The 25,921-nt window shown below is 39.7% G+C and overlaps 1 protein-coding gene across 17 annotated transcripts in view; it reads left to right on the top strand.

Moving 5' to 3' along the window:
* The window catches only part of LOC105479611 (PDZ and LIM domain 5), a 217,707-nt gene extending 208,402 nt beyond the window's left edge, over positions 1 to 9,305 (top strand). For all 17 annotated transcript variants that reach the window (XM_071093301.1, XM_011737639.3, XM_011737638.3 and 14 more), the window contains 2 exons: positions 4,320 to 4,435; positions 5,892 to 9,305. In XM_071093301.1, coding sequence (XP_070949402.1) covers positions 4,320 to 4,435; positions 5,892 to 5,981 — 206 coding nt within the window. In that variant the 3' untranslated portion in view covers positions 5,982 to 9,305. The remainder of the gene's footprint in view (positions 1 to 4,319; positions 4,436 to 5,891) is intronic.
* The last annotated feature ends 16,616 nt before the right edge of the window (positions 9,306 to 25,921 follow it).

Below are 25,921 nucleotides of genomic sequence, written 5' to 3'. Positions count from 1 at the left end.
TTTCTTTTGAGACAGAGTCTTACCCTTGTTGCCCAGGCTGGAGTGCAATGGCGTAATCTCGGCTCACTGTAGCTTCCGCCTCCCAGGTTCAAGCAATTCTCCTGCCTCAGCCTCCCAAGTAGCTGGGAATACAGCCATGTGCCACTATGCCCAGCTAATTTTGTATTTTTATTAGAGACAGGGTTCCATCATGTGGGCCAGGCTGGTCTCGAGCTCCTGACCTCAGGTGATCTACCAGCCTCAGCCTCCCAAAGTGCCGGGATTACAGGCATTAGCCACTGTGCCCAGCCCTATATAGACTTTTTAATGTGACTTTGTCAAAACAGATATTCCTAACTTTATTATTAGAATTGAGAATGTAAGCATTACTTAGTAGGAAAAATATTTTGCTTGAATTCCCAATAATTTGTGGATGTAAATTCTACTAAATCATGTACCTTAAGGCCACTTCTTATAGTCCAGTAGTGAATTTTGTAAACATCAGAAATGTTCCACTTTAGAATATGATATTGATTTGCCCTTTAAGGCAACTGCCTTGAAAATAAACTTGAGATCCTTTTTTACTTTTACTGAATGAGAAGGTAATCCTGACTTGGATTGTTCCCTTGGTAAAATGATTTTTAATAAACTAGGCTCTAAGGACCTATCTACTACATTTGTCTTATCACACAAACTCAGAACGTTTCCTTTTCCTTCCCAAAGTCTGTCAGTGAACTTTAATAACATTTATTTATTAATATTGCCCTTACTTAGATATTACTACCACATACAGATTTCAAAATGTAGAACATGTTTCCTTTATCATGCTCTATTCACTACCACTGCATTCTCACTACTTTTATTGTTATTCTACCTCACAGTTCAAAGCTCTGTGCTGAAAGAAGGGGTTATTCCAGAATAATGGAGTTAAAGGAGCAGTCAGCTTCTAAGTTGAAGCTGTACCATAATCTTTCAGCCCTTCTTTGCCCACTCAGTATTCTCTTATTTTCATCTTCCTTTCAGTTCCTTAGTTTGAACCAACCTGGATATATTCCAGACTGTCTCCCAGGAACCCCAGAAATTCCAGTGAAGTACCCCATGGGCTGTTTGGGGACAGGTTGGCCACAAGCTGCCTTCCTCGATTCAACCAGAATACTCCACATTTTGTAATTCCACTTAATTTTTCTGAAGAAGGAGTTGGGTTTTTTTGTTTGGTTTTTAGTTTGATTTGTTTGTTTTAGCAGCTTTGGAAGACATTTTGACTAACTGGCAGGTAGCCCCTGTCTAGCCAAAACACAAAACAGTCTAGCCTTAATACCATATTTAATGTATTTGAAGTCAAATTTTAAAAGCCAAATAATTATAGAAAAGGAAAAACATTATTGAATATTTATTTAAATGTCACATCTAATGAACTTGGTCTATTTTTGTTCTTTTTCTTCTTTTAACCCCCAGACGATTTCTTAACCCAGTCTCCTCCATCTCAATAAATAGCCCCACCATCCACTATCCAAAACCCTGCAGGCCATGTTGGATTCTGCTTTTTCCCCTGTTCTTTCCTTATCCAATCTAAATAGTAAATCCTGGAAGCTCTACCTCCAATGTATATCATATTCATTTATTTCTCTCCATCTCAGCTGTCACTAAACCTAACTTGCTTTCACCCTTTGGGCATTGTAATTGGCACTTAAATGGAATAGCCCCTCCCCTTTCTTCCAACCTCCAAACAGCAGGCACAGAGCAGCTATAGAAATATTTTTTGAAATGTGAATTAGATCAAACTTAAACCCTTTAGTGGCTTCCACTAGAAAAAAATTACACTTTTTTTTTTTTTTTTTTTTGAGATGGAGTCTCACTCTGTCACCCAGGCTGGAGTGCAGTGGCCAGATCTCCGCTCACTACAACCTTCACCTCCCGAGTTCAGGTGATTCTTCTGCCTCATCTCCTGAGTAGCTGGGATTACAGGCACCTGCCACCACACCCGGCTAATATTTTTGTATTTTTAGTAGAGATGGGGTTTCACCATGTTGGCCAGGGTAGTGTAGAACTCCTGACCTCAAGTGATCCGCCTGCCTCGGCCTCCTGAAGCGCTGGGATTACAGGTGTGAGCCACCGCGCCCGGCCAGTTACACTCAGAGGGCCTGTTTTGCCATCCTCATCTCCTCTCACCTTACCTTCTGTCACCAGATTCTACCCATACCCAGCCCCAGGGCCTTTTTTTTGAACATGCCGAGACCCTTCCTTCTTTGGAGCTTTTGTGCTTACTGTTTCTTCTAACTTGAATGTTCTTCGTCAGCTTTTCTGTGGCGATTCCTCTTTATTCACATTTCATTGCAACTATTAACCTCTTCAGAAAGGCCTTTTCTAATTTTCCTTAATAGTGTAGTGACCCCCAATTATTTTATATTAAATTACTATTTTCTTTCCTTCATAGTACTTATCATACTCTGAAATGATTTATTATTTATTTTTTAAATTCAATAAATCATGACATCCTCTTTCCAGTGAGAATATGAGCCCCATGAGGAAAGCAACCTCAACTGTCTTCTTCACCACTGTACCCCTGCAGTGCCTTGAACAATGCCTGGCCCACAGTAGACTGCATGGATTTATGCTGAGCAAATGGTGCTAAGGAATACTAAACATTGACAGTTGCTAAGTAAGGTTAATCAAATTGCAAATTATAGCCGCCTTCCTGTCCAGCTGAGGTTGGATTGACAATGTCAGAGGCCAAAGGCTGAACCATGAGACAACACAGTAGTGAGAGGAGCTGCATAAAAGAAAATTAGGGCAACCAGCCTGGGCAACATGGTGACACCCTGTCTCTACTAAAAATTCAAAAAAATTAGCCAGGTGTGGTGGTGGGCGCCTGTAATCCCGACTGAGGCAGGAGAATCACTTGAACCCGAGAGGTGGACGTTCCAGTGAGCCAAGATCGTGCCACTACACTCCAACCTGGGCGAGAGGGTGAGACTGTGTCTCAAAAAGACAAAAAAGAAAAGAGAATTAGAGCCAGGCACAGTGACTCAATGCCCTTAATCCCAGCTCTTTGGGAGGCGAGGCAGGAGGATCACTTGAGGCCATGAGTTCAAAACCACCAGGGGCAGCCTACCAAGACCCTGTCTCTACAAAAAAAAATTTTTTTTTAATTAGTTGGACTTGGTGGCTTGTACATGTAGTCTCAGCTAGTCGGGAGACAGTGGCAGGAGGATGGCTTGAGCCCAGGAGGTGGAGGCTGCAGTGAACTATGATCATACCACTACACTCAAGCCTAGGTGACAGAGCAAGACCCTGTCTCTCCAATGAAAAAAAAAAAAAGAAAAGAAAATTCTAATTTAGTAGTAGAGAAACATCTTTTCAAAACTGCTTTCATTAGAAGGAAATCCTGTTAGTGTTCTTGTAACTGTAATCTATGTCAAGTAAATGGTCTTTTCTGGCTAAGAGTTTTCAACATGAAGTCATAAAATTGAAAGGAAAATACAGCAAAATAAATTGTGGCTAATATTGTTGTGATACAGTCTAGCTAGAAACTCAGTCATAGCACTTGTTCATGATAGTTTCCTGTAACATTTCTTTTTTCTTCCTTGACCAAGTCAGATACGCTATGAAGTTTGCCAATATCAGATTTTATTTTTGATCTCTGTTCATTAGTCTTATTGTTGCTAGTTATTAGAAGTCCTTTGTATTTCTTCAGAACAGTCTTGTCTACTGCTAACTGGACACAGAACAGTTCTTTTTTTTTTTTTTTTTTTTCCTTTGAGACAGAGTCTCACTCTTGTCACGAGGCTGGAGTGCAGTGGCGCGATCTTGGCTCACTGCAACCTCCGCCTCCCGGGTTTAAGTGATTCTCATGCGTCAGCCTCCCAAGTAGCTGGGACTACAGGCACGTGCCACCGCGCCCAGCTAATTTTTGTATTTTTTGTAGAGATGGGGTTTCACCATGTTAGCCAGGATGGTCTCAATCTCTTGACCTCGTGGTCTGCCCACCTCAGCCTCCCAAAGTGCTGGGATTACAGGCGTGAGCAACCACGCCCAGCCAGAACATTTCTTTATATGTATTTAGGCAATTAAGTAGTTGGTGAGAAGTGAGAAGTATTACATGGAAAATTATAATCAAGAATGTTAGGTTTATAAATAATATTTATACCAAGGGAATCCTAAAACATGCTAAACATATCTTTCAAGCCAAATGTTATACCATCTCCTGAAATTTTTCAAATTCCTAATATCTTTGTCTTCAGCATCTCATCTAATCCTGATTTTGTTGCTGCCATCTAGGAACGATCATTCTAAAACTTCATCGTATTTAACTTATGTCTCTCTGCCCTGCCTCAATACAGATTATTATGCCCTCTTCGGTACTATATGCCATGGATGTGAATTTCCCATAGAAGCTGGTGACATGTTCCTGGAAGCTCTGGGCTACACCTGGCATGACACTTGCTTTGTATGCTCAGTAAGTAATGTCTTATTTCCTAATTAGAGGAGTAAAGTATGGCCAATTCTAGCTTTAGTATTTAATGGAAACATCAGCTCTTGTGTCTTTCAGTCCTTCAAACCTAAAGAAAAATTATTTTTACTTTTTTGTAAATTTCAAAAGTTGTTTATTAAATTTTTTGGCATTTTTGAAATTATTTGGCACACAGTGAGATCCTTAGCCCTTAGAGAAAATATAATTTAATATATTTTTGTCTATAAGGAGAAGCTATGTATTTCTTAAAACAGTAAGATTCCTTTACTTTAAAAAAAAAAAAAAAAAAACCTCTGTTACTGGAGTGTTTGTTGTAGTTTTTGGAAATGTTAAGTACTTCTTAAAATATAAATAAATAATTATAAAAATCGATTCTTGGATTAACACTGGGAATAAACTATATGTTGAGTCATTTCTTAACAATTGCCCCTGGGTATTCTTTTCTTTTTGAGACTATGGTCCAATAAACATGTAATAAAGTATTTGCCTATTCATTTGATATTTTAATATGTTTGGTTTTATGTTTAATGATTAGGATGGATTCAAAGATCAAAATATATAGTTTCTAAATGTAGGAAGTAAATATCCAGTAAACGTGCTCTGTTCAGGTGTTTGATTTTTTTAAAATTAGATTTAACATATCTACAGTTTTCAATACCCACTGTACAAAGGGGGCAAAAGTAATGTTAATCGATGCCTAATGATTTCCCCAAACATTACCATTGAACTTTTTATTGTTTACCTCATCCATCTCTTAGACTTCATAAAGTCTATAAAAAGCAAAACTTTTAGCAGATTTACCTTTTCTGTTCTAATAAAGCTGTTCATTCTAATTAACAAAGGCAATAGGAAGAACAAGGAGCTATAAATGTAGATAGTGGACTGACTGTATAATCCTCAGCAGCCAGATATTGGCCTGGTTTTTTGCTATAAGAAACAAACAAAAGATATCTCAGCTTGAACACAAGGCAGCCCTTAAAAAAAAGGTCTCAGGTATGCTGTGCCTGTGTTAACTGGGGGCAAGCTAACGTTGGGCTTGAGAGGATTTGGTAAAGCAAATGAGTCTCTACAACACGAAGCAAAATTAAGATGTTTATAATTTGGGGAGATAAAATATATTTAACGAGCCCTCTTTCTATATTGATTTTTAAGTTAGGGATAAATCTTCCCTCTGGATAAAGAAAAGTGATGATCAGTGCTTTCTATAAATTAGAATACATTCTAGGAAAAAGCTATTTTTCATTGCTTTTGAAAGATTATATCTAATGTCATAGTAACCGTGAAATATTAGGGAGTCTAACTTAACCAACTAAAGTGTTTTGTCATATTATCCAGTGGGAGAAAAAAATCACTTTCTCCTTCTCCAGCATACTTGATAAAATCCTCTTAATATCCTCTTAAATAATGCATAATATCCTCTTAAATACTGCTTCTTTTTCAGGTGTGTTGTGAAAGTTTAGAAGGTCAGACCTTTTTCTCCAAGAAGGACAAGCCCCTGTGTAAGAAACATGCTCATTCTGTGAATTTTTGAAAGGCAACAGTTCAAGAGAAGAGAAGAAATTTGAAGAGAAAAAGGAAAATTAAAATTACTAATTTTTAGATTCAATATTTATATGGAGTTTTGAAAAATAATAGTGGCCCTGAAGGAATAAATTCCAGCTTTAAAAACCAAGTCTGAGGAAATATTTGGCTTCATAAAGTAAAGAGACAGTTTGGCATTTATTATTACTTTTTCCTGTATTTTATGCCCATAAAATAACTTTTATAAAAACCAATTTCCTGATGGACTATTAAATTCATCTTAGAATAAATTAGTGAAGAATTTAATTTTAGAATAAATAATCCAATCTGAAATAATTATACCTTCTTTCCTTGTTAGGTAGTTATAAGTAAATCTGCAAAAGGCAATGAAAATGCCTTAAATTTTATCAATAAGAGAATCACTGTATTAAAAAAAAAAACTAATACTTATCTTTAAAATAGTAAATAGGATTTTAAACAGAGAATTTTATCAGTAATAGGTGTCAGTTTTTTAAAACTTGCTTGTAGGCCGAGTGTGGTGGCTCACACCTGTAATCCCAGCACTTTGGGAGGCCGAGGTGGGTGGATCACCTGAGAGTCAGGAGTTTGAGACCAGCCTGGCCAACATGGTGAAACCCCATCTCTACTAAAAATACAAAAATTAGCCAGATGCGGTGGCACATGCCTGTAATCCCAGCTACTCAGGAGGCTGAGGCACGAGAATCACTTGAACCCAGGAGGCAGAGGTTGCAGTGAGCCAAGATCGTACCACTGCACTCCAGCCTGGGTGACAGAGTGAGACTCCATCTCATTAAAAAAAAAAAAAAAAAAAAAATTGCTTGTATATTATTTTTGCCTTACAGTGGATCATTCTAGTAGGAAAGGGCAATGAAATTTTTTATGAAAATGTGTCATGCCAGTAAGAGATGTTATATTCTTTTCTCATTTCTTCCCCACTCAAAAATAAGCTACCATATAGCTTATAAGTCTCAAATTTTTACCTTTTACTAAAATGTGATTGTTTCTATTCATTGTGTATGCTTCATCACCTATATTGGGCAGATTCTATTTTTTCCCTTCCCTGTGCTAAGATAAAGATTTAATTAAATAATCTTGGCCTCTAATAGTTTTCTGTCTCTTTAGAGAGAATAAATAGAGGGCTGGGTGTGGTGGCTCACGCCTGTGATCCCAGCACTTTGGGAGGCCAAGGCGGGCGAATCATGAGGTCAAGAGATCAAGATCATCATGGCCAACATGGTGAAACCCCATCTCTACTAAAAATACAAAAATGAGCTGGGCATGGTGGGGCGTGCCTGTAGTCCCACATACTTGGGAGGCTGAGGCAGGAAAATCGCTTGAACCCGGGAAACAGAAGTTGCAGTGAGCTGAGATCGCACCACTGCACTCCAGCCTGGTGACAGAGCAAGACTCGTCTCTTTAAAAAAAAAAAAAAAAAAGAGAGGGAGAGAGAGAGAATAAGTAGAAAGGAATGGGGCTGGGAATTGTGAATCAGAAGATTGTACCCCCCAATTTTTTCAATCCCCTTTTCTCAAATAATAAATTAGTTGAATCAGTTTCTGAATTATGCCACTGGCTGATGAAGAGTTGAGAGCTCTTTGCAGAATAATCTTTTTGTTTCGTTTTGTTTCTTCTTCTACATTTAAAATTTAAAAGATTGGCTTGAGGATGTGATGAAATTGAGACTTATTGTGGTTTTCTCTCAATAATAAGTGAACCAATTTCAAATACGATCACAAAGTTTGAAAGCTCATATTCACAGAGGTTTGGTAGTGTTGGGAGGGGTGTTTAATTACTCAGATTGGCCTGTTATTTTATTTCCTCCTTTGGGAAAAGAATTATGTAGATACCACATGGAGACAGGGAAACAATTGTGGTAAAACTGTGGATCCTGTTGCTATTTGCCCATTGAGAAAACAGATTCTGGTATTTGATTTGGGTTTTCTCCTTGTTTTCTTTTTGTTTCCAGAATGGATGAAAGTCCATGAACCCCCTAAGTTATAATTTAAATTTGGTTGAGGCAAGGTGCTTTTATAGTTGAGACAGAGCCCTAGGTCCTTCCTGCCCCATCACTCACTCACGACATCACTTCCATTGTGTGCATGTTTGTTATAGAGGAGGTTTTAGGCTACAATATTTGTTTAACCTCCCTAAGAACTTTCAAGGCATCTGTCCTGAAAGCTGTTAATTTATGGTCTAGCAGATTTATATTATATGCAGATAATAATTAACTGGGGATAAAAGAATGGCAAGGGGTGACACAAAGTAGCAAACTGAATACTTCTCCAATAGCAACCCCAAGCTACCTCCTCACCCTGCATCTTGGAGGGAGGCAGGAAATTTCTTTTGAAATAAAGTGCTGGAACTGAATTCTGCATTATTTATCGTTGCTGCTGAAACCACCTACAAAAGACTTGCTGGCTAATGTGCATTGTCATATAATGTACAGTGTCACATCTTTACAGTCTTTTATGTTATAGAATACAAAATAAGTTGATGGTTTTGTTTGGTGTGAGCTTTTTTTGTTTGTTTGTTTAGTTTTGCCTTCATAGGTTATATGCCAAGATAGTATTTGGTAAGTGAATGGCATTTGGATGTTTTCTTCAAAGAATTTTATTTGACCCACATTTCTTATAAAGTTATCTTACATTAAGGATGTCATTTTCATTAGACCTTCTTTCTACATATTATTCATGAAGCATAATGTTGCATTTCTACAAATTTTATGCCTGAAAGGGTAGTATTGCTTCCTAAGATATCATGTTGTCTTTGTGCTTTGTCCAGCTCTTCCGTGGCGAAGCTTTATATCTGTTCCTAAAACAGTTAATCCTGTGAAATAAATATTGAACATAATCCAGAAGAATCTCTGTATTTCCAGTAGGGAATGCCGTATTTAATTCACCAGCAGTAATCCTTTAATAACTGGCAGAGCACTTTATTCTTCTGGTGAGCTCCCTGAATATTTATTTTTCTGATTATAAATTTTCTATATTAGTAGCATTTTTTAATTATTACTTCTTCACTATAGAGCATTTACTTTTAGTCTTTCTAGATGTATATTTTGGAATGCTGTACTTGGCATATCATAGATTAAAATCATAATGCATGACTAAAAACTCTTTGGATTTAGTTCCCATTTTAAAATTTTTAGTGATAAGTTTAGATTTATAATCTTTCTCTGGACTTACATGGACTGAATGTTGCCTGCTGAAGTAGCAACCTAAAAAGTAGCCTCTGCTTATGCTTCTACAGTTGGCCCTCCATGTCCATAGGCTTCGCATCTGTGATTCAACCAACTGTGGGTCAAAAATATTTGGGGAAAAAAATGGATGGTTGCGCCTTTACTGAAAATGTACAAACTTTTTTTGTCATTAAGCAATATAGTATAACAACTATATACAAAGCATTTACATTGTATTAGCTATTATAGGTAATCTAGAGATGATTTAAAGTATATGGTAGGATGTGCATAGGTTATATGCAAATACTACACCATTTTCTCTAAGGGACTTGAACATCACGGACTTCAGTATCCTAGGGGGTCCTTGGAACCCATCGCCCATGGGGATACCATAGGACCACTATAGTACCATGTTTATTTCCTATTAAATCAGGTTCCGTTTAGAGTCTAAAACTAAAACCTAATCATTTGGTCACAGTGTAAAAACAAATGGAAATAACAGTTCAGATCTTCAAAATATTAGTGTAGCATTATGTTTAAAATAATCTACAACAAAAATGTACCATTTTCAAGCAGTACTACATTAGGAGCCCTTTTATAGAAAATAATTTCTTCTTTACCCCTGTTCCAGTGTGAATCTAGTATATTCTGTTAACATTTGTGTGGCATTTGAAGTTTGTCATCCCTATTGAAGGGGAGAGACTTTTCAGACATGAAGCAAAAGAAACATACTGAATAGTTTTACACAAATTTGATCTGGCTTCCATTTGTCCCCCTCATTTCCCAAATGTTTAAAGGTATTGGATTTGGATTCTTAATGTATAATTTGCCTTATCTGTTAATCTCTATCTTCTGTCTCTTTAATTTTGTCTATCTGCTGTTTTGCTTTTTGATATATTTTCTAATTAGAAGTCACATGATAAGTATAATCAGTATAGTAATAATACCATAATGTGCACATATTCAATAAATAAATGACTGCATTGTTGTAAATGAACTCTCCTTTTTGTTGTTTTTGGTTGGTGAGTGGTTTCCATCAAGTCATCATGGGAAAAAAATCAAGTTCCATATTCACAGGTTAGGATAGGATGTAATAATTCTCAGAAGAACCCTTCTAGTATGATACTTGCTTATCAAAATGCCTCAGAAACAAAATATTTGAAAACACTGTCACATTTATTGTATTTCTCTCTGTTTTTATGCTGTGCATGTAGAATGTACCCAATGTTTATGAATTAATAGATAAATAAGTTCAATTGTCTTTTTAAAATATTTATTGCTGAAATGATTTATTGGAACAACCTGTCATATCAAACATTATATTAGAACATAATCAAAGAACATAAATCATCCATATTTCCACATTTTGCATTAGATATTGGGATGCTTAATTCATCTCAATCTCATTAGCTGACTGTTCCACAACTAGGTAGGCTCACCTCTTCCTCATTTGTTTATTAGTTTGAGTAAGATTTTTTTCCAACTGTATAAAGACAAATGTTTCTGTTGCACGCTGTATGTTTGGAATAAAAGAGAAATTCAAGTCTATTTGCTCACAGTATATTAAACTCCAGAAGCCAAACTTTTAAGGGCATCAAGTCTGCATCTGACATTTTAATAGCTGCTGTTTGGTTTCTATCAATCACGTCATTGCACATTAAAATGCACCGACAAAATAAGAGATCTGTCATTCCTTCGTTAAGAAACAGTAATCCAGTACAAGATTTATAGGCTTAAGTCTCAACTGTGTGTTCACAATAAATCCCCATTCAGTGCTCAAACCAGAGCAAGCCTCCCTGTCGTTCAGTGTTTTCTAGTCAAAATGTCCCCAATATAAGATTATCAAAGGTTTTCTTACAGAACTACATATAAAATCCTTTTCCCAGCAAAAGCTTAATTTGGGTTGGCGGTTTCACTTTTTGAGTAGTCTCAGACAAGATCTTGGTTATATCAGAAACACATAGGTACTGATGTATTATTAGCAGGCCTGGTGTTAATTAGGGAGAATTACCAGAAATAGTTTGCTTCGTGGAAATTTATTGCAGAATCACACTTGACTGATGGCAGAATAGGAGTTGCTGAGAGAGAGCAGCCCCCACTCATAACCACTAATTAATAGGGTGCCGAAATTCCGCAGAGAAAGTTTCATCCCAAGGGTGGGAGCCTCCCAGGGAAAATGGTTCCTTTGCAGTATTTAAAATTTAACAGAGGAAAGGGGCTAGGACACATGGCTACCTAACAGAAATCTCAGACTGATACGGTTTTGTGCTGTACATATGAATGAGAGGATTTAACTCAGTAAGCACCGAGCCCAAATGTTGCCTGTATATTTATCGTGCTAAGGAGATATGCGTATTATTTTTAATGTGGCAAGTGCCTGATTTGCCAAAGTGTTCATTTTCTGAGGAGAATTTACAGCACTGTATACCATTTGTCTATAGTATTATATTACGGAACTTTTGAGTCTGAGATTTAGAATCTGTCTGGGTAAGTGGCAAGATTGCATCAATGATTAATAAGAAAGGTGTGGCCAGCCTTCATACCTTGAACATGGGGTTGGGGAAAAGTGAGATGAATTTTGTGATTTGCGCCAAAGGCAGAGCACTAGGGAAGCCCCCCCCTTTTTTTTTTTTTTTCTTTTTTTTGAGGTAGAGTCTCCCTCTGTCGCCCAGGCTGGAGTGCAGTGGTGCGATCTCTGCTCACTGCAAGCTCCGCCTCGGGGTTCACGCCATTCTCCTGCCTCAGCCTCCCGAGTAGCTGGGACTACAGGCGCCCGCCACCGCGCCCGGCTAATTTTTTGTATTTTTAGTAGAGACGGGGTTTCACCGTGTTAGCCAGGATGGTCTCTATCTCCTGACCTCGTGATCCGCCCCTCTCGGCCTCCCAAAGTGCTGGGATTACAGGCGTGAGCCACCGCGCCCGGCCGAGAAGCCCTCTTAAACAGAAGTTTGCCAAGAAGGCAATTTTTATTTTGTCCTGTCTGTGACTGCATGTAATAACACACAATAAAGCTTGGAGCTGTTGTTTAGTGTAGAATGGAGTATTTCCATGTCCGAAAACCACTTGTCTGACCTCGGGGGGATAAATAAAGCAATTCAGAATTCTCAGGGAGTATAATTTTTCAATTTCTCAAATATGGTAAATATAGTTCCCAAGGGAAACGACTTCTATGCCGGGTCCTTGAGTTGGTTGACACGGTCTCTTATGCATCTATGTTTCAAAGGACAAAGTTTCTGCTCTTTCTGTCTGAAGTTTCCTGAGTTCCAAATTATTTTTCATCTGAACTGTCATGTTCGCTCTCTAGTTCAAATATAATGGGTTTTTTTTTTCTTTTTTCCTTTTTTCTTTGTTTCTTTTGTTTGCAAAGCACACACAACTGGTGCTATTCTAACTTACTCAAAAATACCATTGTTTCTTTGTTTAAAGTATTTTAGTAGACTATAATACCTTCAGGTGTGTCTTGAATTTTCTACCCTAGCTTAGTACTAATATGCCCATTTGTTCCCTTGGTAAATGAGAAAGTAAATGGAACTCCAGTTACATCACAGCAATATTAGTTTTGGCATAATAAAACTGCTTACTTAACCTATATTGATGTCATCTAACCCCGGAAACTTTCTCTATCCCTGTTTCCTTGAGAATCCTGACAATTTTAGTCTCCTTAATTGAATGAAACGGAGAGCAGAGGAATCCATGGAGCTTTTCAAGTATGAACTTTGAAATATAAGTTAAATTAATTCCAGCTTAATTAACTGGAACTTACCATTCATTCTGCTTTGCTCAATTATTATGCTACTGCTTAGTGATTTTTCTAATACCATTATAAATGCTTTGAATTCTCCTGCCCCTAGAAAAGATAAATTGATCTGAATCTCTTATAGTTTGTTTGCGCCTGTATCTGGGAAGTTCTGGATGACCTTTGACCATATCAACATAGATTATAATCAAGAATATAAATTACAGCTGAGGGGGAAAGGTGGTTACTCCTGGTAGATCAGTCTGAATGCAATCAGGAGGACAGAAATCACAAAATAACTTAGAGTCTAGTATAAGGAATTATTAAGCTGTGATAGGAGAGTAACTAAAAATACAAAGTGACCTCTAAAGGATAGCCTGGGGCTGAGAGAGGACCCAAAGAAGATAAGCTTAGAAGGAGATGCCCTCCTCATGACTGGGGGTAGGACCTTGTTGGAGAAACTGGTTTCAGCCCACTAAATAACCGTTCTCTGGGTTGCTGAGGTTCTGCGGACAAGGCAAGAATCCTCTGGAATGCAGACAAGATTGATGGGTGAGTGCACAAAGAGAGCTGGGTGCTGCTGTGGGCACAGGCCCGGAATACACAGTACCCACGTCATGAAGCAAGGTGATGTGGAGGCCCCAGCCCGGGACGTGAAGTTTCTGAGGGACTGTGCACGCTGGAAGCACAGCTGGGGCAGAGCTCCACCAGTTGTCTCCACATACGTGCGCTCTGATGGTCCACACAGAAAAAAACAAATGCAACACCTAGACCCAGGAAGAGAGGCCCCTTCTGCAGCAGTCCTTCTGCTCCCTCGGGACAAAGCTTCCTCATCACTGTCAAGGAGAAATGATTAATATCACAAAGCTGGTACTGAAGAGTAAAGGGTGCAATTTGGACGTGCAAGTCAGTAAATTGATAATCGGCACTCTTGAATGCAAAATAGAAACTAGATGCTCAACTATATTGAAACTTCCATTATCCAGAATGTCACTGCATATACTTGGTGAATTATAAAGTTAAACAAGAAATTCTTCTAACTTTGTTCTAATCAAAAATCCTCTCATTAATATGCTTTCAGTGTGCAAAGTTAACAATGTTGCATTGGTTGTGTTTTTCAAGGTCTAAATATTCAGTATAACTAAATAGTTCTGAATATTCAAGAGATTTAGTTGGATGTATACTAAGATACGACTGAAGATTTGGGTTTTTTTTTTCTTTTTTAGTTCATTTTCTTTTACTGTAATGCTTTTCCTACAGTTAAAATGAGTAAAACATTCTTAATTGAAGGCTTATGTTAGTTAACTGGGATTTCAGTTTATAGAAGCTTTTCTGTATAAACTCCAATCCTTGTCATATAGAAAAAAATGAATGATTTTCATATTTAGCAATAGAAAGCAAGGAGATAAACAAGTCCCCTTTCTCAATAAACTAAACCATGAAGGGCTCAAGCCCAGCAGATCTATAATAACAGCTTACATTTGTTGTATCGTCTGTGTAATTTGTGTGCTATATTACGTGGTACACTAGTATACTGTAAAGTTCTAAGAATTGGAGAAACTCTGAGAGTCAAGTATTTTTAAATCTACATTTTACAGATGAGAATATGAAAACTCAGCAAAATGAGTCTCTAAAAACAGTTATTAAAGCAAATCTGAGACTTAGACTTTCTAATAGTCCAGGGAGGAAATGTATTACTTTATCCACATTCCCTTAAGGTCCTTCTTATTAATAAGGGACAATTCCCATATATTAAGTTAGTAAAGGATATCGTTAGAAAGTATTTAGTTTTGCTACAGTATGTAAAACTTAAAGACTGTCTCTATATGACTTGTGCAGTTGCCTGCTACACAGATGTCAATATCTGTGAGGTTTGCAATTGGACCATCTGTTCTTCAAGGGTATTTGTGAATTGATAGTCCTCTCTGCAATGCACCATTTGCTGTTCTTTGTGTTTTCACTACATTTCACAGTCTATACACTGGATATAAAACAACCACAGAAATAAGAAGAGAAAGTTTATTTGAAGTGTGCATAATACCAAATGTGGTATCAAACAAATTAGAAGACTATAGGAAATGCAATTAAAATTACTTTCACACAGCAAGGTCAATAATACCTATTTATAAGATGCTGGAAAAACAGGTCAGAATGGTTGACACCCAGTTAATTGTTACCTTTTCTGTTTGATGGATTCAGTTCCAGACTGTGAGTCTGAAAAATGAAGGATGGAGAAGGTGAGACCTCCATGAGAGGGGAAAGAAACTGCATGTATGCCCAATTATATTGACAAGGTTGTATAAGATTCTTGGTTTTATTCAATTGAAATAAAATCTCTCTACTATTTGGTAATGACAGGCACCACTGCTAAGTCCACTGAAGCATAGCTGGAAAATCCAGCTGCCCTCACATCTGTTTTGCATGACCTTTTAATCATCAGCAAATACTTCTGCCACTAGGAATGGAAGTCTGGGTAGGATATGGCTATGTGACTTTCTAAGCTATAGCTATGGAAAACATATTGAAACAAAATTCACGCATGCCATGTACTGTGCCCAGAAATTGTAGACTAGTCTGGGTGGTGTTAAGGATCTGACCTATTGAGAGTACTCACACCTGCTTCTTACATTCAAGTTGTTAATCCTTTGTTCAGAAAATGAGACATATTATGAAATATGTGAATGGACTGCTGTGACTTGAATCTTAAGTGTTTAGGCTCTTAAACTGGTTCAAACTAAAATAACATTGATGAAATAGTGTTTTAGAGTTCTATTACATTTATTATATTTCAGAAACCTGTGTGAGTTGACTTTACTCTCATTTAAGATCTAGGACTTTGTTGGAATGCTTGCCTGAGTTCTAAGTTGTAAAAAAGGGTCCTGAAAATATTTAGTTACCCCAAATTTTAAAAACAAAAAAATCACTAAAGAATCTCTCCTGAAAGCATTGTAATAAAGTTCACTCTCCTACTAATAAATGTCATTCTCACACCAATATGATGGGTAGCCAATGGGATATGTTCAGGGATTACAGTTTATCTCAAGAGCAACTTAAACTGCTATTAAAGTAGAAGCATTAACCAGTAGTAATTGAATATAGCAATTATATGTAAATATAACAGTCAAATTCTTAAAAGGAAAAGATCTTGTTTATGAGGAACACAGGTACTGGCATTTAAAAACCCACCTGAGCATGAATCTTGATGATACTCAGGTTGAATTTATATGTAGGAGTGCCACAGACTGGCTAATAATTTGGATCCCTTTCAAGTCAATTGTGTTGCTTTGTTAAATCATTATTCCACATTTATGTAGAGGGAAGACTGAGCACTTTGTCGTGAGGAGGGAAGAAACAGAGAATAACTGGGAACAAAGATCAGCCTGTTAAATACTCTGATCACCTAGCTGTGTCCCTCACTTACCCCTGCCACTCAGGAAAGCAGCCCTTGGCCAGGAGAGATTCAGGTGTTGCTCCAGAATCTCTCTTAGGAGTCTTCAATCCCTGACTCTAGGCTGCTTATCAGAATAGCACATCCAGCCCCACACAGTTCTCTCACCAAGAGCCACCCTATCGTCTCCATCTTGTAATGTTTCCAGCAATGTCTTAGAGCTTCTCATGGACTGGCACCCCGGGCAATTGTCCAGTTGATCAACTCTAACCAATATTCCTTCACTTAGGAATCTTCTGGCCTTGGAAAAACTACATAACTTGGTTGAACCTTCATTTCTTCATTAGTGTGTTCCCTCATCATCTTAGAGGATAATTCTCAGTCTTGGAGAACCATGTGACACAAATGAGATAGTGTGTGTGACACTACCAGAGCTTCAGACAACATCTTCAGCCCTTTTTCCTAGAATACAGATGAGGTATTACTCAAAAAACAAATTCAAATTTTTAATCTTTTGTTCAGAAAAATGAGACATATTAGGAAATACGTGAATGGATTGCTATTCCTTAAATCTTAAGTGATCTCAAATAAATTGGGGATTACCATCAACTGTCTTATCTCAGAGACTCATAATACATCTTTAAGCTGAATAGTCTTGCACAGTTTTAACTACATATTTCCAAAATATATCTGACCATGGACTCCTTGCTTAAAGAACACCTATTCTACATAATGTAACTTGGGAAACACTGGTTCATCCCTTCTGTTTGTTTAGGGTGAATGTCCTGAGTTGTGCCTCTCTTCACATTTTGGACCAGTGGTTCTCAAACTTTGGTGTACATCAGAATCTTCTGGGGGGCTTCTTAAAATTGGATTGCTGGGCCAACCCCCAGAGTTCCTGATTTAGAAAGTCTGGAGCAAGATGAAACTCTGCAGCTCCAACGAGTGCCCAGGTGAAACTGATCCTGCTGGTCTGGGAGCACTGTTTGGGAAGCACCTGTTCTAGATCTAGACCAACACTTCTCACCTTAGTATGCGAACAAAGGACCTGGGGATTGTGTTCAATGACTCACCTGGGACCCACCTCCAGAGATTCAGATTCAGTGGGAGTGGAGTGGGGCCAATAAGTGTGCATTTCCGACAAGTGTGGTCACACTTGAGGGTCTGGCTTAGATGTCACAAAACAGAATGCTGAGGGACTTTGTGAGCCTGAAGGTAAAGCCCAATGTTTTCTCTCCTCCTCTGTAGTCTAAAATCAGGGAATCATGCTTTGATTTCTGAAAATTAGATACACAGAAAAATATGATCTCCTCTGAAAGCTTTTTAAGGTTTTTTTCATCATTTTTTTTTTCTTTTAGAATTTCTATGACACTGGTGAAAAGTAAAACTGGTACAACAGAGCCTGCATGGGCTGTTGGCAGAGCCAGAACACTAAATGCCAGCAATGGATGTAAGCCCTGCAAGGGAATTTGGAATTCAGTTAATGGTAGATTTTTTTCATCATTCCAGATTAGGAATGCTAATTTCTCTAATATTTAACAATAAACCTCACGGAACTATGGCAGGAGTAAGTTACAGAAGAGCGTACACTGAGCCGGAGGCAATGAATTTGTGTCTTTGGCCGGCTGGTCGCTTAATATTTTTCCGATACTGCAAAAGTCACTTGACCAGGTTTGAGCAGAGCTTTCTTCTCTATACAAATCCACTAGATTGGAGGTCTTCTACAGTTTGCTTTCGTAACTCTGTTTTTAAAATTAGTTTCCTTTTAATTTTAGGGGTTTTTTTCCTTTTTTTTTTTTTTTTCCTGAGACAGTGTCTCACTGTGTTGCCCAGGCTGGACAGCAGTGGGGTAATTTCAGCTCACTGCAACCTCCTCCTCCCGGGTTCAAGCGATTTTCCTGCCTCAGCCTCCTGAGTAGCTGGGGTTACAGGTGTGCTCCACCACACCCAGCTACTTTTTTTGTATTTTTAGTACAGATGGGGCTTCACCATGTTGGCCAGGCTGGTCTCAAACTCCTGACCTCAAGTGATCCGCCTGTCTCGGTCTCCCAAAATGCTAAGATTATAGGTGTGAGCCACCTCACTCGACCTCCTTTTTATTTGTACAAATTTATGGGGTCCATGTGCAGTTTTGTTACATGCATAGTGGTCAAGTTAGGACTTTAAGGGTATCAACTGATTAACATTGCCCCTGTATATAATTCCACATCATTGTCTTCCCCACTCCTACCCTTAGCCCTTCACCCTTCCAAGCCTCCATTACCTAACATTCTACTCTCTATGTCCATGTGAACACATTTCTTTTTAAGCACAGAATGGCTATTATTGAAAAGGCAAAAGTGACTCTTTTAAAAGCCTTGAGAACTCAATACAAGAAACAAGCAGGAAGTAAGCACTGGGCACTTTCATGTCTTCAATTTTTAGGAGGAGATACCTCTAACTTGCAAAACCACTGGAAGGCCTCTGAATTCCTCCAGTTCTCACAAACAAGATTTGTAACTGACTCAGCTGTAAGCTTCCTACATTTCTTCTAATCGCACATTCAACCAGCTGTGGGGGATTGAGGGTCTGTGCTGTTTGATGCACACCCAATCAAACTCCCCACAATGGCTTTGGCTTCTCCTAAAGAAGAGTTTTGTTTTTGTTTTAAATCATAATCCATTTCTTCAATGCTTTCCCCCTTAAAACTAATAGGCAGATTTTTTTTTTTTCTTTTCAAACTATTGAAAACTGCTTCACTCTGGGAGAGGAGGTAAGTGGAAAGGTTGCCTTGCAGCCGCACGGGGAGGTCTGGGAGTTGCTTTGTTTTCTTAGCTGTGCTGTGCAAATGAACTGAAGGTTTAACACTTAGGTGCTGTTTGAAGATATAATACAACAGAACCCAGAGTAGGGAGTCCAGGAACGCCATTGCTGGCCTTGCCCAAGGCCCCTGCTGTACAGCTGTTCTGAGAGCTGCAAAGCTAAAATTTGTTGCCATGGCTTATACCTAAACAAACCCATGCCTGTTCTGGTATGTAGATTATGTTCTCCGAGGGCAGTCCTGCTCACTCATTCCATGTCCATCTGTGGGACGCATGGGTTTCAATCATTCCTCCAGCATCTCCCATTCTAAAGCTGCAGTTTGTTATATGATATAGTGCCTTGTCACTTAGCAGCAGGCTCTGTGGTATTGGGATCAGCCTATTCCTCCTGCCTTCCCCAGCTATACTGGAACCTCTGTCCTCAGGGACCTTGCTGTGGGACCACCTTGCAGGTGTTAATACTTTTCCCACTAAACCTGCTTGGACAGAGGCCAACGTGAATGCTGTACTCCACTGAGTAATGGATATTCCAGGATACCGTTTGGTTAGCTTTGAGGCCATAGCATGCAATCTTCCCCTACTTCTATCAGTACTGGTCCTTCTCTTTTAATTCCCCATTTCTCCCCCTCTCTCTCTCTTTCTCTCTCTCTCTCTCATCTGCCCATGGTCTGGCAGATGGCTCTCCTTTTGGTTTATTCTAGTACAATGATATTTGGTCTTATTTTTTAGTTTCTGCCATCTCAGGGGACTCAGAAGCAATTTCAAAGACCAAGAAGTCTCCTAGGAAACAGCAAAATGACATTACTTCTAATTCTGTATAACATCTTAGAGGTAACAAATACATATACATTCTTCTATCAATATGAAGTCTAAGCAGCAAGTGCAAAAGCACAGGTCATTTTAATTAGAACAGCATCCTGTGCAGGCTCATGCACACACACACACACTTTCCATGACTTAGTAGCAACAGTGGTATTAAATTATTTTCCTGGCAGCTAAGCTAAGAAAAAAGTGCTCTGTGGTCTGCACAGTCAGTTTCAAAAGATGCAAATAAGTGTTACTCTGGAGAAATCGCCAAGCCCTGGATTCTTGAAGGAATTTGTTGTGTTAATCCTTCTGTGAGAGACATTGGGCAACAAAATGGCCCATGTTTTCAAACTCTGAATGGGTAGGGAAGACCGTTATTTACATAAAGTCATGTTTTTTTAATCAACGCTTTCTAAGAGCAGAATACTGTCATCTCACAACACGTTTCTGCAAGGGAGTTGAAAGAATATGAACCACATATGTTGGTGCCTCATTCACCCTTTCACACATTCATTTATTGAACAAAGATATGTGGAGCACCTAGAATTTACCATGCACCATATTTGTCACTGGGGATCTAGCAATAAACAAAGTACAAGTCTCTACCCTCTTAAAGCTGACATCCAGTCAGGAGAGACACATTCTGCTACAATAGTATTTAGTCTTTTTTACGGACCAAGAGGTCTCCTAAAAAACAGCAAAATTACATTACTTCTAATTCCATGTATCATATTAGAGATGTAGCAAATGGATATACATTCCTGTATCAATATAAGGTCTAACCAGCAAATGCAAACGCACAGGCCATTTTAATTGGAACAGCATAAATCAACTAGAATAAACCAACTAGCAACTGAATATACAGAATATCACATGGTAAATGGAGCATGGTGAAGAAGGGTGAGGGACAGAGTATAGGAATGGATAAACCAAAGGAAGTGAGGGAGGGACCCATGTGGCTATTTGGGCGAAGGTTGTTTCAGGCAAAGGAGAAAGCTTGGCATGTTCAAAGAAGAGCAAAGAGCCAGGGTGTCTGGAGGAAGAAAGAGAGCAAGGAGGCTGGGGAGGAGAGGGGCTTGGGGAGGCCAGACAGGGCTTGGTAGGCCATTTTAATGGCTTTCACTTCCCTCTAATGATAAATAGTTTAACAAGGTTTTTAGGTTGGTTCATGTTATTCTCTGTCTGTCTCTCTCTCTCTCCACTTTTGAGGCAGGTCTTTGGCAACGAGTGGACCACATTCCAATGTCTGAATGAATGAAGGCCCAAGTGTCTGTAACATTACTAACCACCTTTGACTTTTACTGTGACTTGCTCACAGGGCAGGGCTTTCTGAACACTCTATTTTTGGCTTGTAAGAAAAATTATGTAGTTCTCATCTTGATGAAATTTCACAAGTCTAAACTCCCTATAATTTCCATAATACAAAATTTACTAGTCTTCAGTTTTCCTTTTCTTGTTTTTTGTTGTTTCTGTGCCCAAAGGGAGTTCATTTCCACAGGGTTAGCAGCACAACAAGATGAGCCTTTGACACACCCTTGCTTAAGTCTGCTCTCAGGCACGGGAAAGGGGCTTTGCAGAGAAGAATTTTTTTTTCTTTTTATTTTTTTGAGGTGGAGTCACCCAGGCTGGAGTACAGTGGCGTGATCTCAGCTCACTGCAACCTCTGCCTCCCAAGTTCAAGCGATTCTTCTGCTTCAGCCTCCCAAGTAGCTGGGACTACAGGCACACACCACCACACCCAGCTAATTTTTGTATTTTTAGTGGAGACGGGGTTTCACCATATTAGCCAGGCTGGTCTCGAACTTCTGACCTCGTGATCCACCTGCCTCAGCCTTCCAAAGTGCTGGGATTACAGGCGTGAGCCACCGCACCCCACCCAGCAGAGAAGAATTCTTACGGGTTGAGATGATCTTGGAAATAGGTGTAAGAACGGGATAGCAAACACGCTGCCAAAGAGCACAGGAGATTGGACCCGCGTCCTCAGATGAAGGGAATCGTCTCTGCCTTTTCCACACAACGCTCCCAAAAGGGCTGTTGTGGAACTTGAGTTGAAGTTGAAAATAGAAAACTCTTATACTTTGTCTATTTGTTTGGTTGATTATCTTAAAGTGATTTTCACCCACTCTAGAAATCTGCAGAGTTTTTGGGAAATCACTGTAATCCTCACCTGACACATTTTTGTCCAGAAAAAGTAATTATCAGGAGCAGTTTAAAAGCAAAAGAGAGTCCTCAAAACATCATGAATGCATTCATGTTGAGTGTGTGGAGACTACGGAGACAACTGCCTTGGTGTGCAGGGCTTGATGGAAATGGAGAAAAGAAACTGAGGGTGTGTGGTGCCCTTTGGGCTTTGCTGGACTCCGTTGATGAAGGGGCCTCCTTGGCTTCCCTCCTCCACCCTGCCCAGTGCTTGTCTTGAGTTGTTGTCCAGCCAGACAACGTTCGCTTTGTTCTTCCAACGACTTTCTGGCCACATAACAAAATTCTCAAAGCTTTACAGACAGTTCCCTCTGAGCACACATAAGGATGCTTTATGGTAGGACAGTATTTGTTCCTTTTGGACTCTAGGTACACCATGTGCACTTGCCAATTTGTGCAGCTAGATTTTATGAGCTTCGAAAGATTATGGACAGTTGGCAGTCAATCATTTATCCCAAGTAAGAAAGGCCTATTAGGATTGTGTTCCCCCTTCACCATCCTCCCGGACCAAACATTTATCAGAATAATTCCCCCAAACACTTCTCTCTAATTCTGTTTCCAGATCACCACCTCTATGTGACATCATGGGAACTTAGTGCAAATAAATCTCCAGAGAAACCTCTGGTGGACAGATATTGAAATGGATTGCTGCAGGAGGGCATTACTTATCTCCCTCCAGAGCGAGGTTTATCACTAAAGCAAGGCTTTGACGAAAAACACTCCTGAGGCTTTTGTGTACCTTAGTGTTTCCAAAGCATTTCACCATCAAGTCCGAACATAGCCCAGAGCAAAATTAGTGCAGGATCTTTTAGCAGCTTAAGACTGAGGCCACAAATTAGGGTACAAGAGGAAGCAGCCGCGATGGTACAGGCTAGTTATTATTATTGATACTATTTTTGTTGTTGTTTAACTAGCAGGATAGAAAAGATGCCTGAAATTGGTCTTTGTTGGCACTGAAAACGAAGCCATCCAAAAGATAACCTTTTCCAAGTCTCTGAATTATCCTGTGTGGAAGTATTATATCACTGTAGAAGGTTATATGATTTTATATATGGGATGGTGTTTAAGACTCATCAACATTTGGAACTTAGACAGTATCTAAGAGTGATTTCTTTTCAAATCACTTCACTCTTCCTAACTCAGGTTAGAATTTGACAATGGGAGTTGATTATTTTCAGTGTATTCCTTGTAATCCCGAATGAGACAAGGGAATGACAGAAAGACTCTGGGTGATGGCAAAACAAATGCTTCTGAGAGGATAAGATGGAGAAGTTGCTTCAGACTGAGCTGGTTTAAAACGGCCGCATATGGGACTAGGATGTAAGTCAGGCCTTGAAGTTTGTGTGGAAACAAGGCAAGTGACAGGCAAAGAACAGTGCAGGTAGAAGACTAAAGACTAAAGATGTATGTATCCAAAGACACAGCCTGGCAAGAGGAAGGGAGAAGAGGGGGAAACCAATTCACAATGTACTGTTTAGGAATTCTGAACTTTACTTATTTAAAGACAGGGTCTTGCTCTGTCACCCAGAGTTAGTGCGGTGGTGCGACCATGGCTCACTACAACCTTGACTGCCCAGGTTCAAGTGATCCTCCTACCTCAGCCTCCCATGCCACCACACACAGTTAATTTTTAATTTTTTGTAGAGACAGGGTCTCTCTATATTGCCCAGGCTGGTCTTGAACTCCTGGGCTCAAGCAGTCCTCCTGACTTGGCCTCTCAAAGTGCTGGGATTACAGGCATAAGCCACTGTACCCAGCCCTGGACTTTATTTTAAAGCTAGGGAGACAGGTTCCAAATAGTTAAGTGTATTTCACCAGGTAGCAAATGGCAAAACTGGAATTTGTATCAAGATCTGTTTTCAAAGTCCATATTTTTTGTTCTCACTTATAAAGTGGGAGCTAAAGCCAGGTGCAGTAGCTCACACCTGTAATCCCAGCACTTTGGGAGCCAGAAGCAGGTGGATCACTTGAGGTGAGGAGTTTGACACCAGCCTGGCCAACATAGTGAAAACCCGTCTGTATTAAAAATACAAAAAAAGGCCGGGCGCGGTGGCTCACGCCTGTAATCCCAGCACTTTGGGAGGCCGAGGCTGGTGGATCACGAGTTCAGCGAGATCGAGACCATCCTGGCTAACACGGTGAAACCCCGTCTCTACTAAAAAATACAAAAAAATTATTCAGGCGTGGTGGCGGGCGCCTGTAGTCCCAGCTACTCGGGAGGCTGAGGCAGGAGAATGACTTGAACCTGGGAGGCAGAGCTTGCAGTGAGCCGAGATCACGCCACTGCACTCCAGCCTGGGTGATAGAGTGAGACTCTCTCTGAAAAAAAATAAAAATAAAAAAATTAGCTGACTGTGGTGGCGCACGCCTGTAATCCCAGCTACTCAGGAGGCTGAGGCAGGAGAATCACTTGACCTCAGTAGGTGGAGGTTGCAGTGAGCCAAGCCGGGCCACTGCACTCCAGCCTGGGTGACAGAGCGAGACTCTGTCTCTAAATAAATAAATAATAAGTGGGATCTAAACATGGGTACACACAGACACGACGACGGGAACGATAAACACTGGAAACTCCAAAATGGGAGAGATGGGGAGGGACAATGGCTGAAAAACTATCGGGTACTACATTCAGTAGGACTGGGGTGACAGGATCATTAGAAGTCCAAACCTCAGCATCACACAAAAAACCTGTACATGTACCCACTGAATAGGAAAAAAAAAAAATAGCCTGTGTTCTGTGCCCTCATCTGAACATTGGGAGTGTTGGACTCAGTTGCTGATTCTAAGAACAAAATGAAAAGAAAAGGTGTGTGTGTTGGAGGCCCAAAGCTAACTCCCAGCTATGTGAAAGAGTCTTCTTGCTTCTCAGAACATTAATCCCGTATCTCAGAAATTCTAAGCAAGTAACCTGTCCACCTGTCATTTGTGATGTTTATATAGCCATCAGGTTTAGGAAATTTTAAACATAATTATTAAATTATGTTTGATATTAAAATTCTGAAGATGATATACCCAAAGGATCAGATTTCTACCTTGTTTCAAGGAAGAGAGAGATTTGGCAACTTTTGGCATCCTTTAGGGTTTGGCCCCCGAGGCTGGAGTTGAGTGGCCACAGTCCATTTTCTTTTTTCTTGCTTTTTTTTTTGAAACGGAGTTTCACTCTTGTTGCCCAGGCTTGAGTGCAGCGGCGCAATCTCTGCTCATTGCAACCTCCACCTCCCAGGTTCAAGCGATTCTCCTGCCTCAGCCTCCCTAGTAGCTGGGATTACAGGCATCCGCCACCACGCCCGGCTCATTTTTGTATTTTTAGTAGAGACGGGGTTTCACCATGTTAGTCAGGCTGGCCTCGATCTCCTGACCTCAGGTGATCCACCCACCTCGGCCTCCCAAAGTGCTGGGATTACAGGCATGAGCCACCACGCCTGGCCCTACAGTCCCTTTTCATGGGCAGGAACGGGCTCATTTGCCTCTGTGTCCCTAGAAGCTCTTCACTAATTTTTTTTTTTTTTTTTTTTTTGAGATGGAGTCTCACTCTGTCGCTCAGGCTAGAGTGCAGGGGCATCATCTCGGCTCACTGCAACCTCCGCCTCTAGGGTTCCAGCGATTCTCCTACCTCAGCCTTTCAAGTAGCTGGGATTACAGGTATGTGCCACCACACCCAGCTAATTTTTTTTTTTTTTGTATTTTTAGTAGAGATGGGGTTTCACCATGTTGGCCAGGCTGTCTCGAACTCCTGAACTCAGGTGATCCACTGGTCTCAACCTCCCAGAGTGCTGGGATTATAGGTGTGAGCCACTGTGCCCAGCCTGCTTCACTAATTTTT

This window comes from Macaca nemestrina, chromosome 3, assembly GCF_043159975.1.
Source record: "Macaca nemestrina isolate mMacNem1 chromosome 3, mMacNem.hap1, whole genome shotgun sequence".
In the NCBI taxonomy this organism is placed as follows: domain Eukaryota; kingdom Metazoa; phylum Chordata; class Mammalia; order Primates; family Cercopithecidae; genus Macaca; species Macaca nemestrina.
This window is presented reverse-complemented; position numbering and strand designations above follow the sequence as displayed.